Source organism: Pristis pectinata, chromosome 21 (genome assembly GCF_009764475.1).
Source record: "Pristis pectinata isolate sPriPec2 chromosome 21, sPriPec2.1.pri, whole genome shotgun sequence".
NCBI lineage: Eukaryota > Metazoa > Chordata > Chondrichthyes > Rhinopristiformes > Pristidae > Pristis > Pristis pectinata.
The window spans coordinates 23,542,959-23,559,674 of NC_067425.1; the positions used below are offsets into that span (position 1 = coordinate 23,542,959).

At 40.3% G+C, this 16,716-nt stretch overlaps 1 protein-coding gene across 11 annotated transcripts in view; it reads left to right on the top strand.

The window, feature by feature from the left end:
• Positions 1-16,716, top strand: part of auts2a (activator of transcription and developmental regulator AUTS2 a) — a 940,688-nt gene that overhangs the window by 894,144 nt on the left and 29,828 nt on the right. For all 11 annotated transcript variants that reach the window (XM_052035563.1, XM_052035562.1, XM_052035568.1 and 8 more), the window contains 3 exons: positions 6,869-6,964; positions 10,624-10,695; positions 15,847-15,876. In XM_052035563.1, the coding sequence (XP_051891523.1) occupies positions 6,869-6,964; positions 10,624-10,695; positions 15,847-15,876 (198 nt within the window). The remainder of the gene's footprint in view (positions 1-6,868; positions 6,965-10,623; positions 10,696-15,846; positions 15,877-16,716) is intronic.

Here is a 16,716-nt window from a genome sequence, read left to right on the forward strand (position 1 = left end):
CCTCACTCACAGAGCACAGTACACCTCTGGTCAACCTGCAGATAATTTTTTAAAACAATTTAACTACTTTCCTGGCTAATTTCAGCAATCATCCCATCAGATGTTCTAATTCAGGGTATCAGACATGCAGATTCTTCCAGACATTGGAGATCATTTTCTCCTCTGACAGAGTGTTGTCTACATGAGGTGAATCATCATATTGTATAAAGCCACAGACACTGGTGTCTGGCTTTTATTTCCTCTGATATGGAAGTTACCTCATGTCTTTCATAAGCTCCTAAGTGATTCAGATTCAACTTCACAGAAGTCAATAAACAGTTGAGGTTAGCTCCAGGCATAGATAGCTTTCTTTACATAATGGTAGGAATGCTTTAACCTTTTGATGCTTAGCTAAGTCTGCGCTCCTCTAATCAACTAGCTCAAGATTTTGTGAGGCACCAGTGAACAAAACCAATACTTCAGTAATGTTATCTGATGTGATTCTTGTTTGTCTCCTGCAGAAAGTCTTTGGAAACTCTGCTTCTTATTTGCTTCTGAGCTGGAGGGGCCCAAATTTAAGCCCAAGTCCATGCTGTGAAAACTAATGTCAACCAAGTCTGTAGATAGACTGCAAATGGCCATGTTGAACCTAGATTGAGATGGGGTAGTGCCACCGAACAGAAGTCTATGTTCTCTCCAGCACCACCTGCAGCACTGCACTGAATCCTCAGTGGGTGCTGTTCATCACCTTGGCCTTGCCTTCTGCTCTTGAGTAGCATGACAATTTTAAAGCACCTTTATCCCTTTAAAAGTCGGTGGAAATTGTGCTGTAAAAGGAGCTGCCTCTGTAACTGTCATGCCTAAAACCTGATTAAGTTTTGAGGTAACAAAAGCAGAGTCAAGATGCAGCTGTGTCAGCTGAGGACCAGCTGAAGATATTCTTCTCATATTGCAGATACAGACCAAAAGGGGAAAAATGTATGACTACTCCAGATCTTTACAGATCACTTTTGAAGATCAGTAAATGACCAAAAGTTAATAGGGAAAAGAAACTAAACAAAGAACCATTGGAAGTACTCGTAAGCCTAATAGAAAGTTGCTACTTTTGAATTCTCTGATATTTCAGGATTATTGGACCTGTAAATTAATTCTATATATGGTAGTTCAAAGTGCAGATTTAATTTGGATAAAAGCAAAACTGTCTTAGAACAAGAAGGATAAGGATTGCTATGTGGCATTGTGGAACAATTCACATGTTGCAGTGAGGAGACACATGCCTTGTTTCATCACCATATAGCTTTTGAGTGAAGGAGAGGAAAATCAGGTCTAGTTCTTACTGCTAGCTGCTGGTCAGTGACTTAGACTGGAAATAATGTGCAGGTGGCTGTTAGGTGAGAAAAAGATTGGATTCCTCTCAATACATGCTTGTTATATGAGGAATAACCGAGTTGAAAGAAAGACCAGAGGGCTGCTAAGATCTATGGAAGGGGACCTTGGCATCAGGCAGTGGTTCCAGATGAGGCAGAGAGGATATTAGGGAAGGAGAAGCTGAAGAATGTTCTTCCTTAAGTCACAATCCAACAATTTTGTGCATAAATAATTGAGCAAATTGATTTTGGCAAGGACAGTCAAGACGTCCTGATGTGTATGTCCAGTTATTTTTAAAAGTCTTTACAGGATACTAACCATCATTTCTGAATATAAACATAATGAACCAACACAGAAGAATCAGGACACTAAAAAGCATGATTCAGCATAGATGGTGGGTGTGTTTCACATCCTGTATAGGTTAAAGTGAATTGTTATAACTTGCATTTAATATTTTTCTTTTCCAAGGTCATTCTTTTATGTAAGGCTTTGCTATTACAAATATTTTCAAGCACTATTTTGTTGTAATGACTGAATTTTCCAAGAAATCATTACAATTAAAGTGGATCTGGAACTAATAGATTTCTCCAATACATGATGTTCATGTCCCTTGCCTTACTACAAATGCACAGAAAGAACACTTGTTATCTGCTCACAGGAAGTCCATCTGCTTATTATTATCTGCTAAGAAGGACTTCACCCCAAGAAATGCACTATCAAGGAAAACGTGATGGGACATCACAGTAATTAATACATCAAGATGATAACTAGTTGTCAAAAAAAGGGTGAATTCAAACTGCAGCTAAGGGATGGAACAATGGAACAAAAATGCAGCTTGACTATAGATTGTCCATTTGCACCAGAGCCAATTCAAATTGAGAGCAGAAACAGGAGGGGATGGTTTCCAATTCAACTTCAGTGCTGCACCTGGTGCTCATCATTGAGTGTATTGTGCATTTTAATTCACATCAGAGCCCAGCCTTCAGAAACCGTATCCTTTCTGATGATTTAAACAGCCTGGATATCAAAGGCATATGGAATTTCTCTTGAACTAATCACAACAGTCAGAAACATAAAGGCTACAATCTATTTCATAGACTGAATCCAATCAAGTTACCATTTTTACTTGCATTCCTACATAGCTTCTTGCACTCAGTATGATTTTTTTTAGAAGAAGCAAAATTAAACTTTGTGATCACTGAAGTACTTTAAATGAGATGCTGAGTATTGCTGATGTCTGATAGTTTTCAATTGAGGCTTAAGGAGCCTCCATAAAGCAACAGGAATCCCTTACTAACACACATGGATTTGGCACTATGCGTAGTTTGAATTTTGAAGTGGAGGATTTTGGAGGCCCAGTTAAGAAGTTTTGAGAGGAGTAGTGTTCATTATGTAAATTATTCATTGAGAAACAAAGGAGTAACATGAGAGTTACAGGAAAATAAGAACAGATTTTGCTCAGTGGCTGGCTGTGAAGAAGAAGAGAAGGTTGATGATTTGGCCATGTACGAGTCATCAGAGTTTACTGGTTCAAAGAATGGTTAGAGAATGCCAGTCTTGTGTTTTAGAAGAGAATGGAAAGAGGGGTAAGAATTTTGCAAGTTTGAGATCCCTGGGATTCAGTGGGTCAGAGTAGGAGGACAGAGCGGCAAGGATAGGCTTGAACACAAGGAGCATACAAAGAAAATTATGTCCATATCTTGCTGATAATGATGTCATCGGCAGGTCACAGGCCAACCAATGAAGAAAATGGCATATTGAATTATATCCCACCTATTTGTCAAAAGGGTATGGCTTCTTTCAATCATTATAGATCTGATTGGGTTCTTGTTTATTCAAATAGGGTTGTTGTACCCCTGAGATCTCACTTTACAGACAGTGCTTCAAGGGTTTTTAATCATTACTGTGAGCTGCTCTTTGACTGTGCTACAATCATTTGTATTCACACAGCAGAGCTGCTTTCCTATTTCATTCTCAAATCTCTTGCATCTAAAGCTTCGCTTGGTTATTGGTGTGCTTCCATGCAATACACACACTCCAGTAAGTTGCTGATCAGTTGCAGAGCTTATAAGTAGTAACAAAATGAAGCATGTTAGCTGAGTAATGAAGCCAGTGCTCTCAGAGGCCTATCGTGTTTTTGTAGATGAATGTTCCACTCCAAAATAAAAGGGAACTTTTTTTTTAGAATTTACAACCTTTCTGCCTTTGTGAAGGTTTTAACATTTTTTTTAAAGCACACTGGTGATTCCCCTAACCTGGGAGTCTTTAACTATAGATTAAATACTGTTTTAACTGTGTAAAGTAGAACCCAGGAGATGAGATGTCCTTTGAGCATATATCCAAGTCTCCAAATGAGTTAAAGTCATCATACTGAAAAGTTCTCAACAGCCCTAACACTGATTGGGAAGTATCCAATTACTTGGAAATTCTTCATTGATTTTTGTTCCATGTTTTCTAGCACCTTACAGCTGCAGCTAATCTGATCGTCCAAAATATCAAATTATTAGTTACAGAAGTATCTATTTTACTTGTAATCAAATGAAGTCTTACAGATTTCAGCAAGTTTTTTTTATATATTGGGTTATCACAGAATAAAGAACATGGTCTTCAGCTGCAAGCAATGACCACTTCTTACCTATAGTAGAATGATCTGCAATTGATAGTAGATTCATGGAGATTTTTTAACAAAACCATTTGTAGCCTTAATTCACTTTTACTTTCCTGAAAGTTACGTTGAAAAAATAATTGAAATTCATTACAAAGAAATGAATCTTAGTGCACATAAAAAGACATAGGTAGTTTGTGAAGTCAGTATTCTGTGCTTTAATCTGCTCTAGATTTGCATCCGTCCTTCAGTAATACGATCAAAAGGGAATAATGTGTCTGGTCAGGCAAAATTTTTCATAGAAAAAACAGGATTGAGTTAGATTTCATTGAACCCCATCTTCTAGAGATCACATCTGTTAAAAGTTAAGGGACTATTCAGTTTCAGTATTACTGATAGATCATTCTTGGAGGAAGCCAATTCAAACATTACTTATTGAATATACAGTGCTTAGTTTAGTTTATCATAACTTTAGATGGTAGTCAATGGAAGCTATGTGTTCCACATTTTAAGTGGCTGTATCCCTCAGCAAACTCTATGTAAGGCATGGCAGAATTTCCTCACTGGCTGTAGTGAAGCAGTTTCTTTATTTGAGCATAGTCAAAATATTTGATTTAATTCAGTTACTACTTCTAAGCTGAGTTCTCCATGCCAATAATCAGTAACAGCCATACATTTTCTTTGCCGCTCTTGCTGCTTTCCATTGCACTGGATTTATCTGCAGCATACATAACTTCCACAAACTAAGCCTTGTTCTGGATTGTGCTTGGACCTGGAATTAAAGATTTAAGTCCAATGGTTGATCATTCAACCAGGGTAAGAGTCCCCTAAGCTGAATACATACCTGATGTGATCAAGGTTCGAAAGTTCCATTAGTCTTGTGTTATGGTAATATTTGTGGGGTGAATATATTAAAGATAAGTTTCTTATGAGAGCAGACACAGGAGGGGATGGTTTCTGAGAAAAAGCATGGATTATCAGAGCAAAGATGTTTGCCATGCATAGTTGAAATGTACTGTATGTAATAAATTTGCCAGTACTGAAATAACATCAATCTCTAAAATTCTGGCTTCTATTCTTTATGTGGCTCAAATTTATTCCCAGACTGTTAGATCTGATTGGTGGGTGGCCTCGTGGAGAATGAAATGAACAAATTAAATTGCCGCCTTAAAATTCTAGAGGAGATAGAAGTTTTTGTTTTTGGGAAAGTGATGCTTTTGGAACGGTAAGTGATGGTTCTCTGTTGCTCAGTTTTGGTCAGTTTTGCTTGTGATAGCCCTTCTCATGCCCAGTTAACCATGGCTGATTTCCTTCATCCTTCTGTGGAAAATACCATGACAAGGCTGTCATTTTCCATAAAGAGGAAGAAGTAAATCTAAGGAGAGGCTATCCATCTACTTTTGTGTATCCCTGTGTGTCCAACACATAGGTGTTATTGGTAGAGCTTTTGGTACAGGTAAATTTCATCTGCTCTCTCATTGATAGTCCAAGCACAGATTATTAATTTAGAACTTTTAGCATTGTTGTGCAACCCCCATTCTCAGGTGTAATGTCTAATGTGATGGAAAAAGTTTACTTTGTGTCTGAATTGTAAAATCTCCATAAATCGCAGGTTCTCGCACTCCCCATTACATACATTGGTTGCTAATAATCCTTGCATATTGCATCTTCTGGCAGGAGGCGATTTCACCAGTGTTCTCCAAACTATGCACACCAGCCCACAGATCCTTTGTCTAGTTTACCATTTCTTTACAGTGGGAACCCTGAGCCAACTCTCAAGTGAAAGTGTGTTAATCAGGTTCTGTAAGAGTTTTGAAGCTGAGTCATCTGATCCATAACACATGTCGAGTTGAGGCAGGCCACCTACTTTCTGTAATCTGCAGTGTTTGCTTTCATACCTGATAATTAATAATTAGTAAAGTACCAGTCCTGTGGTAAGTTGAAGCATTTCTCTTTTACAAAGAGTGTAACATTATCTGTTACAAGCTTGAAATCACAAAATGTAAGCAAAGGATGAGTGTTTGCTCAATCTCTTGATCCATCTTATCCGAAAGGATTTGAATGCACTCATAGTAGTGTGATTTAATATACAGCTGACTTCAAATACAGATTACCGACATGCCCCATTAGTTTGAGGAAATAAAGTCTGAGAAAGAAAGTTAGCATTGATATAGCTTAGTTTTCCTTATCCTAGAGTAGTTGATTGTCAGAGTCTTGCTGTTACTCCTGATGGAAATGATAACAGGAATTGAATACAAATGATCTCCATCCCATTCAAATTCAAGGGTTGAAAAACTTGGACGGAGCCATTTCAGTTTTTGCAGATTCCATTTTAGTTTTGCTGCTTTGGCTCCTGTGTGCTATGAAATATCATTCTTATGGAGCAATGTTCCCATAAAAATATATTAATATCCTTGAAAAGGACATGTGCCAAGGTTTCCATGTGAATAGCTCCATTGCCAGGGAGAGCATGTGGAGAGCTTAGACCTATAAAGAGCTTTTTCAAGAGCACAATATTTCCTTGTGTTTGTTCATGTCAGCACACGCTGCCATTAGCAACAGGAGGGAAATGTGGTGAAAGACCATCAAGTGTTTGGCCATTTTACAGTAGCATGCAGATAAACAGGCCGATTTAGAAGGGATTTGTGATTTTTGGAGGCACTGAGTTGGATCTAGAGCCTTTGGGTGTGTGGGCACCCATTTTTTCCTTCAACCTTCAAAGCAGCAGAAAATTAGATCTGCTTTGCTGATTGGCTTTAAGATGCTGGTGAAACCAAATCCTGATTCAAAGAACTCTTCTCGCATTTTAAGTTGAGCATGTGGCGTATAGCAGAAAAGGTGCTAAATGCTTTGCTCGCTGTGCTTAATTGTTGGATTCAGCAAATCTGAAGCATTCCTCCTTTTTCTTTTCCACAGTTGTTTCATTCCTATCCTCCGTCCATGGCTGGAATTTCTCCCATGATTCCACCTACAGGTCCTTTTGGTTCTCTGCAAGGAGCATTTCAGCCAAAGGTAACCCTGAAATCACTTTGCCAATGTCTTTTTCTTTGCACTCCTGTTTTTTCCAATGTAAGCATTTTCAGTCATCGAAAGCCTGGGAACTGGGAACTGGGAACTGTTGTTGCTTGGATCCTGAAGTGAGGTGAATCCTGGTACCCTGAACCTTCATGAGATAACTGTGCATCATTTCCATGTTCTGAACTAATCTTTCAAATCACCTAATGGGGAAAGATATTTGGTAAACTCTCTGGATTTGTTGAAAGGGAAAATCTGGTACTTGGAGCATAGTTGTACTTAGATCACTGTGATGAACAATGAGCTCCCCGTGCCCCACATAAGAAGGTTAATAGCATTACATCCTCACCAATGTTCCTGCTCTCATTTGTATTTCAATTACTGTTAAAACTAAAGCTTTGCCTCTCTGAAGCATTGATATTTGTGCATCTGCTTCAAAGGTGTATAAAATTGGAAGCAATTATAATTTGCAAACAATGTAATTGTAGAAATGGGTTTCCTTTAAAATCCCAAATAGAAGTGTGTAAGGAATTGGGGTAGTAATAGCAGGAGGTGGGGGAGGGGTGTAGTGGGGGTGGTGGAGGGTAGGTGGGGGTGGTCGAGGGTATGTGGGGGTGGTGGCAGTGGTGGAGGGTAGGTGGGGGTGGTGGAAGGGTTCTGGAGGGTAGGTGGGTGTGCTGGAGGGTAGGTGGGGGTGCTGGAGGGTAGGTGGGGTGGTGGCAGTGGTGGAGGGTAGGTGGGGTGGTGGCAGTGGTGGAGGAGGATGGCAGCATGTGTGTGGTGACGGTGAAGGGGGGATTTGTGGTCGGGGAATGACGGCAGCAGGTGGAGGGGGGAGGTTATTATCCCTGAACACTGGAGAATCAGGGAATTTCGAGCAGTACAGCACAGCCACTCGGCCTATAAGCCATCAGAATGCACATTGAGATTTAAAAGCCAATGCTGTTTTGAAGCAGTGTAAGTAATGGATCAGTTATCAGTTATTCTCTTACTCTGTTATGTAATTACTGTACATACTTGTCAATAGATAGGACTACTAGTTTTATTCAGGTGCTGGTATTTTAGGGGGAAAGGATGTGGTGGATCCTACAGATAATGAAATAACAGCCAAAAATGCTGAAATGTCCATCAGGCCATGCGGCATCTGCGGAGACAGAGAAGCTGAGCTAATATTGCAGGTGGATGACGTTGCATGAGAACCGGTCAGTCCTGACTCAAACAGGAAAGTGGAGGATGTGATGCATAGCCTCTGTACTTCCCAATACATTCCTCAATGAAAGGGTAATGGTTAGATGCGTCTCATGTTCCATTCACAGCCTGATGACAGTTAAGGATCTTGCTTCTGAAGAAACACTGTTCAGCAGTTAGTCAGCTTTTTAGGTGAAATGTGTTGTAAAAAGGCCAGAAATGTAACAGCCACATTCAGTTCAGATCTTAACATGTCTCAATGTGATCTATTTGAAAAGAAACAGAATATTTATTTTTGATTTATATCTTATAAACTATTTTATTTGAAGAATGATTCAAGGATCATCTTTATTTTATCGTGGGGATATGTTACTTTATGCATCTAGTAATTTTCCGAGTTTTACCAAGTCAGCTGGAATACACAGTGAAGTATCTTTTCTTTTCAGAAAATTGTCCCACAAAAATGCTTCTTCAGTTGTTACACTGTGGAATAATGCTTCCAGTAACCATGGCGTGATGGGTGACCCACATTGGTGCAGAATCCCAGCTAAATGAAGGGTGATTTTGTGATTCTAGGCGTAAAAGATGTTAAGACCACAAAATCTCTCTTTATATAAATGTCACACCTTGTACACACCTTCCTAAAAGCTTAACATTTCTACGGCTGTTATCAGTTATTTTTCTGAGTGGCTTTTCTGAGCAATCACTTTTTATTCTCAATTTTATTATGACCCATCAATTTTTAAAAACATCCCTCATTTTTTGATTCCAGTACAATATTGACACCTGATTGCTTCTAGTTTCAATTTTTTAAAGACATTTTGGAAATTGTTAAAACAACTGAGAAGCCTGAGCAATAATGAAACTCATATTTACACTTCCATATGTAAAGGTTGTTAGCTGAGGAATTCATTATCTGAATTCATCGAGTACTGCCCAATTCTGTAAAAGCATTACCATGATTGTCATCACACACAAAATACTGGAGGAACTCAACTGGTCAGGCAGCATCTATGGAGGGCAATAAACAGTCAACGTTTCGCATCGAGACCCTTCATCGAGACTGGAGAGGAAGAGGGTAGAGGCCAGAATAAGAAGGTCGGGGGAGGGGGAGGAGCACAGGCTGGCAGGTGACAGGTGAGTCCAGGTGAAAAGGGGAAAGGTGACCTGCTGAGTTCCTCCAGCATTTTGTGTGCGTTGCTCCAGATTCCAGCATCTGCAGAATCTCTTGTGTCTCCATGATTGCCGTAACAAAATTGATAAATGTAATTAGAACAATTCAATTTTAGTCTGTTTAGTTAGAATAATTCCTGGGATTTACCTTCTTGAGGGTTAATTTCATTTTTTGGTGGACTTCATGTTGCACAAGCAAATATTCCAGATACATTCCAGCAATCTGATCAGGAATAGTGCATTTCTTACAAGCAGCTTTTATTCTATAGGTATTACAGTCTAACTTTAAATAGTTAGAGGTTAAATGTACAGTAAACTACAGAAACAGAGTTCCTCATCCACCATTTTAATCCATTTTATTGAACTCCCGACATGAATTCTCTTGCGGTCTCTCAGTAAACAGTGGGAAATGTCACCACATTCAAATGAATGGTGAGTGGGTTTGTCAGTGTGTTTTCCCACTGTGTTTCTAATATTGGGATCCGTATTTAAAGATAGTGCAGATTTTGAAAATCCAACATGAAGAGAGTCTGGGCAGTTCCAAAGGTAATTCCATTTGGCTATGAGTCTGCAGCTATATCACACTCATTTTAATGGTGCAAGCAGATATGAAACCAAAGAAAGGGTTGGTTCATAGTTTGCCCAAGCCTGCAAGAAAATAAGGTCAATGTGGCAGTTGAAGAACTGCTCAGATTCAGTCATTTACCCAAGTCAGGATAAAGTGAAGAGAAAATGGTGGCTGTGTCCCCATAATTTGACATTATTTGGACAGGTTCTGACAGGAAAACCAAAGGGTAGCAACGGGAAAATATTTGGAGTTCAAGCAATTGTAGGAGCTTTTTCTAAAAGTGGGATCAATACACATTGTTGATGGTGTGTTGACAGTGTACATGGTTGGCACAGACACAGTGGGCTGAAGGGCCTGTTCCTGTGCTGTACTGTTCCTTAATGGTATTCTTGGTGAATTAAATGGGAATTGTTACTTTTATTAACATTAGTACTCCTTGTCTCAATTTTGCAAGTTTTCTAAGGCAGTGGACTGAAGATGAATGATTGGTATGATGTTTACACAACCTCCAAAATAGGAGGAGAGTCCAATAGTTCCCACACAGGTTAAAAGTGAATAAAAGGTGCCAGGAATGAGCAGGAATAAGGTGCTGTTTCCTCCTCAGAAAATGGCACTTTGTTCTCCTACAGTTGCAAGTCTAAATTAAACATTTCACCTGCTCCAGAGAGCTGTCAGAAATGGTTTTCTGATCTTCCACTTTAATAGGCTTTTCTATCTTCCTCCACAGACCTCCAATCCCATTGATGTGGCAGGAAGGCCTGGAGCTGTTCCCCATACCCTCCTGCAGAAAGACCCCAGGGTATTTGTTGCCTGATTTCTATAAAAGCTATGTCTTCATAATCCATTTTTTATAAGTGCAGTAACCTTGGATAACTTGTTTCTCCTTTCTGCCATATTGTCATGCTGTTAAGATAGGTTTTAAATCTTTGATTAAACCAGTAAATTGTCTGTGGTGGGATTGCAAATATTTACTTTAAGTGTTAATTGCATCCATTTACTTTCCAACCAGTGAAGTGACCTGAGAGTTGTTAGACCTGCAGAAATGATAAGGAATGCAAGACTCCAGGCAAAATTACCAAAGTTAGAATAAAACTGAATAATAAACTTAGAATAAAAATGAATTAGGAGCAGGAATACAACATACAAGAACATTTATACTGTTATGAAATGCTCAGCCTGAAAAAGAATTGGAAGCAGATTCAGTTATAATTTTCAAGAGGGAATTAGATAAGCGGGAGAGACTTTGCAAAGCCACAAGGAATGGGCAAAGGACTGGGGCCAATTGGAAAGTTCTGTCCAGATGTAAGCTGAAGCACAGTTGGCAGAATGTCCACCTTCCTCACTGTAAGGTTGCATGATTCCATTGGTATTGGAAAATCAAGAAAGTAAATAGGTCTGAGCAAAGGGCATAAAAGTAGGATTGAGTAATTCCATCAGAAGAAGTGGCAGTAGCATGGGCATGATGGGCCAAATGGCTGCTTTCAGTGTTGTATTTTCTTCTTTTGTAGAGGTGAGGAAGTTAATGTCAAGTCCCTGTATGTGACAGGTGTACACCCATACTGCTGAATAGTTGTGGTCAGGTGCACGTCATAATAGATCCACAACTTGAATGAAGTCCTTATACTGTCTTTCAATGTTACAACTTGGGCACTGGCTTCATTAGTATTCTGCCTTCACTCAAGACTTTGTTTCATTCGAGACTTGCTAGGGACAGGGTTGAAGGGATGCCGGGTAGTTGGGTTTGGGAGATGACTTATAAAACAAATGTTGGAATTTTCTGATCCTACATACGAATTATCATCTAAATAAGGTATGGGTTCTTTTCCCAATTGACTGCACTGTTTAATATTCTGCACTAATTAGCACTCATTATAGAATCTTGCTCAGAAGGTGCAGAAGGACACATGGCGTGGGATTTGACAGTATCACTCAATTAGAGGAGAAACTGGTCATCTGAGACCTGAGTATTGCTCTTGGTGGTGTACAGGGTGCCTGTAAATATCCAAGATATGTAATACTTGACAAGGCAATGCTTGATGCTGTCTGAGGACAAAGGATTTCTGCAGTAGTTACATTTCATGTTTTGCGAATTAAGATGAGGTTGTGAAATGTAATGATTCTGAATAAATTTCAATCGGTGCACTCAGCAGCTGTGATACCAGTATCAATCTACCCATGGATGACAATGCTGAGCTTTTAGATTTCCCTCTACAGTGTTGTGACACATGGGATTTGATTTCTTGCTCTCTAAATCAGCACATGAAAGGTTAAACTGGTATTACCCCAGTGGTACACATACACATCAGTTCATTTCCAAATATTTAGCTGCAGCAGTCTTAATATTGGCAAACAGAAGAAAATGAGAACAGTGGGAGACTTGAGTTAAGTGAAAGAGGTGCATATGATGACGTGCACTGTTGATAGGCCATTAGTAGGGTTTTCTTTCACTCAGTGAAGAATGTTTTTATTTTAATAAACCATTAAAATAGGCTGCCTTTATTTTGGCAACTTGAGCTTATTCAAAGAGCTGTTACCTCCATCTATCCATTACCTCCTATGTTCTCTGACCTACGTTGATCTTCAGTCCAGCAACACCTTGGTTTTAAACTTATCCTTCTTTTCAGATCCCACTACGGCCACAGCTCTTCCCTATCTCGGTAACCTTCTCCACCTCTCCCCTATCTCGGTAACCTTCTCCTCCTCTCCCCTATCTCGGTAACCTTCTCCTCCTCTCCCCTATCTCGGTAGCCTTCTCCTCCTCACCCCTATCTCGGTAGCCTTCTCCTCCTCTCCCCTATCTCGGTAACCTTCTCCTCCTCTCCCCTATCTCGGTAGCCTTCTCCTCCTCTCCCCTATCTCGGTAGCCTTCTCCTCCTCTCCCCTATCTCGGTAGCCTTCTCCTCCTCTCCCCTATCTCGGTAGCCTTCTCCTCCTCTCCCCTATCTCGGTAGCCTTCTCCTCCTCTCCCCTATCTCGGTAGCCTTCTCCTCCTCTCCCCTATCTCGGTAGCCTTCTCCTCCTCTCCCCTATCTCGGTAGCCTTCTCCTCCTCTCCCCTATCTCGGTAGCCTTCTCCTCCTCTCCCCTATCTCGGTAGCCTTCTCCTCCTCTCCCCTATCTCGGTAGCCTTCTCTTCCTCTCCCCTATCTCGGTAGCCTTCTCCTCCTCTCCCCTATCTCGGTAGCCTTCTCCTCCTCTCCCCTATCTCGGTAGCCTTCTCCTCCTCTCCCCTATCTCGGTAGCCTTCTCCTCCTCTCCCCTATCCCGGTAGCCTTCTCCTCCTCTCCCCTATCCCGGTAGCCTTCTCCTCCTCTCCCCTATCTCGGTAGCCTTCTCCTCCTCTCCCCTATCTCGGTAGCCTTCTCCTCCTCTCCCCTATCTCGGTAGCCTTCTCCTCCTCTCCCCTATCTCGGTAGCCTTCTCCTCCTCTCCCCTATCTCGGTAGCCTTCTCCTCCTCTCCCCTATCTCGGTAGCCTTCTCCTCCTCTCCCCTATCTCGGTATCTCCACCTCCACAACCTTCTTAGACTCCACCTTCCTCCAGATCTGGTCTCTTGTATATCCCCAGTTGTAATCACTCACCACTGACAGGCGTACCTTCAGCAACCTAGGACCAGGGCTCCAGAATTCCCTGAGCATCCGCTTTAATATGTGGCTTGGAGTCGTACTTAATACAATAACTCTCCTATGAAGTACCTTGGGACATTTTTGCTACATTAGAGGTCCTATATAAATGCAAATTATTTTTGTTTTCGAACTCCCTGGTCGTTGATCTCTTGGTAGACAGTTAAGCTGATGAGGATGCCTTTGCGTTTTTGGAAGGAACTTGAACTGAAGCCCACTACAATGACAGATACAGGGCAGAGGAAATCCTGGAAACTTTTAAGTCCAGTTTCTAATTTTGGAGAGAGAGAAGTCATGGTGTGTGTAAAATTTGCACTTAACAATCTCTGCTTTTGAAGTTTGATCCAGCACACATGAAAAGAGTTAGGCTAGGTTACACTGAGTGGTGTTCTGTTTACAAGGTCCATGTTTGTAGAGAAAGGTCCTGTTGTGTTATATGTTGAGGTGTATAGTGAAGAATTCTGTTCATGACATCAAACTGTGTGCTATTTATCATCGTATAATAAATAAAAACACTTAATGATTCACACGGTGCCTTAATTTGGTAAGTATGTTTATCCATAAGACCACAAGATATAGGAGCAGAATTAGGCCATTCGGCCCATCGAGTCTGCTCCAGCATTCAATCATGGCTGATTTTTTTAAAATCCCATTTTCCCACCTTCTCCCCATAACACTTGGCCTCCTTACCAATCAAGAACCAATCAAACTCTGCCTTAAGTACATCCAATGATTTGGTCTCCACTGCCCTGTGTGGCAATGAATGCCACAGATTCACCACTCTCTGGCTGAAGAAATTCCTCCTCATCTCAGTTTTAAAGGGACGTTCCTTTATTCTGAGGCTGTGCCCTCGGTCCCTAGACTGATGGAAATGTCCACTCTATCCAGGCCTTTCAGTATCTGACCATTATCCACAGAAAACAGAATGATAAAATAAGTAATTTTCACCAAATACCCTTGTTTTTCAGTACTCCTTCATTGTTTGTTATTTTCAATGACGTATAAATTAGAAAAGAATGTGGAAAGTTTGTTTAATTTGTTTGTTTCACTAATTTGAATAGAGACACAGAAATAGTACAGCATTAGAAAGCACAAACATGAACAGTTGCTCGTCACTGCAGAAACACTGACCTTGATATTTACAGGGAGGTGGAGGTGTTAAAGGTTGCCCTAACTAGTGAACTCATTAAGACTGGTAACCTGAACCACCTCATTCCGAATTGTTTTCTCTCTCGTACATTTGGCAAGATTGGGAGCCCTTGTTGGAAGGTCTTTGATGGTGGGCTGCAACAGGGAAGGGGAGGGAGGGTGGAAAGGTCACAGGGAGTTAGGAAAGGTTGGAGTTTGGCTAGAAGCATCTGCTCATACCTTGTCACTGGGAAACCTGGCCCACTCTCCTGTAGTAAAAATTGAGGCATGCAAGTTGATATAATGTAAATAATTAAAACTGAAGGTGATGAGATGAAGGTGGGGTGGGAACTAATGTCTGCCTTTTTGAAATGTTAACCTCTTTTTGCCTCTTCTGCATATTTGGGGTGAGTAATCTCCTGCCCTTTTAGCAGCTCTGTAAAGAAATAATGTTGATTTAATGTTGATTTTTTTTAGTTTATGAAGGGAATGTGTTCAGTCTGGAGAAGGACAAATGTAGGATAATGTCAGGAAAATAGTCCTGACAAAAGTTGAAGTATCCGATAGGGGAGTCTGGCAGAGAATAGAAATAAAAAAGTACAATGTGCTAGGGCATTTAAGTCGACCATCTTGTATGGTAAGCTAAGAGTAGTCGAATATTTATTCTCAACTTGCGTTCAAACAAACCAGCACCAGTAAGTTAGGCTGTGACCCTGAAAGGAGAGGGGCTGGGAGAGGTAACAATAAACGTTTAATTGAACATTTACTGCTAATTCAAACTAATCTGGTTTAACGCAGCTGAGTTTTATTTTGAACAGGACCTCTTCCCAATGTGCTGTATTTACCAAAATACTTCTAAACATAGGGAAGTAAAATAAAATGAGTTAAAAGCTCAGTTTTTCTGTTCAATCAGATTTTAGTAGAGAAGAGGGTCACATTTTAGAATTGTTTTTGGCATTCAAAAAGGATCCAATCCAATGGAGATATGCCTGAAGAGTTCTCCATACCTAAAATTAATAACGAAGAACAGAAGGTCAGACAATTGTATAAAAATTTGATGATTATATTTTCTAATAATGTTTCATCTAAAAGTAAAATGTTAACATTTTAAATTACTGACTAACGAAGTAATAAAAATTGCAATTATTGTTATGCTTTGACTGACAAGCGTGTAACCGAGCTGTCACTCTTTATTTGCAGTTGACAGATCCATTCAGACCAATGCTGAGGGTAAGAGTCTTTCCTCTGGAATTATAATCCGTCTGTTTGTCCCCTCTGGGAGTGAAAGATAAGTGAATGATTGAGAAATTATTGCTGGAAATTAGATCACGAAGCCCTGTTTACTTCAGAATTCAGTGATTGAAAACGGAGTGAAGTGTGACAATGACTATTTTCAGCTCATTTCGTGACGGTCCAGAAATTCAGCCGGCCACTTCGCCCACTGAGTCGCTCACTTTGTGTCTGATGTGATTTATGCTAGAATTGCACATCAGGTTACATCACACCCTAAAGAAAAGAACTGATTGTTGCACTTGGTCTCGATAGTTAGGGAGGGGCATGTGGTTTCATGGCAGGGCAGTAATTCACTCGATTGTAATTTGCATTTCTTTAAAGAAATTTGAATGAGATTTCTCAAGTATTTTCAAAACATGAGTGAGTGCTGTTCAGTACTTATGGAAGGGAGGTGGAGGTGTGGTTAAAGGAATTGAAACCTGGATCAGGATGTTTATGAGCAAAATGGGGGGAATCTGTGGAATGGGAATGTCAACAAGTTGCAATAGGAAGGCTGACTGGAAGTGGGCCAATTAGGACATAAGTGATTTGGTTGATGATGTAGTCAGATGATGTCCACTCCATTTTAAAAGGTTCATGGGTTCACAGTGTGTAACCTAGAGTTTTGTTGAGTTTATATGCAGTGGGCAGATTGTATTGCGTAACAGTAGCAACCAACATTAGCAGCTATTAGAATGGATTTTTAAATATTATGATTTATGGAGGAGAATCAAAGGAGTCTATGGGTATGGACCTCTCTGTTGGAGGTCTGAGCCAAAATTTACACTTTTGGAGTTG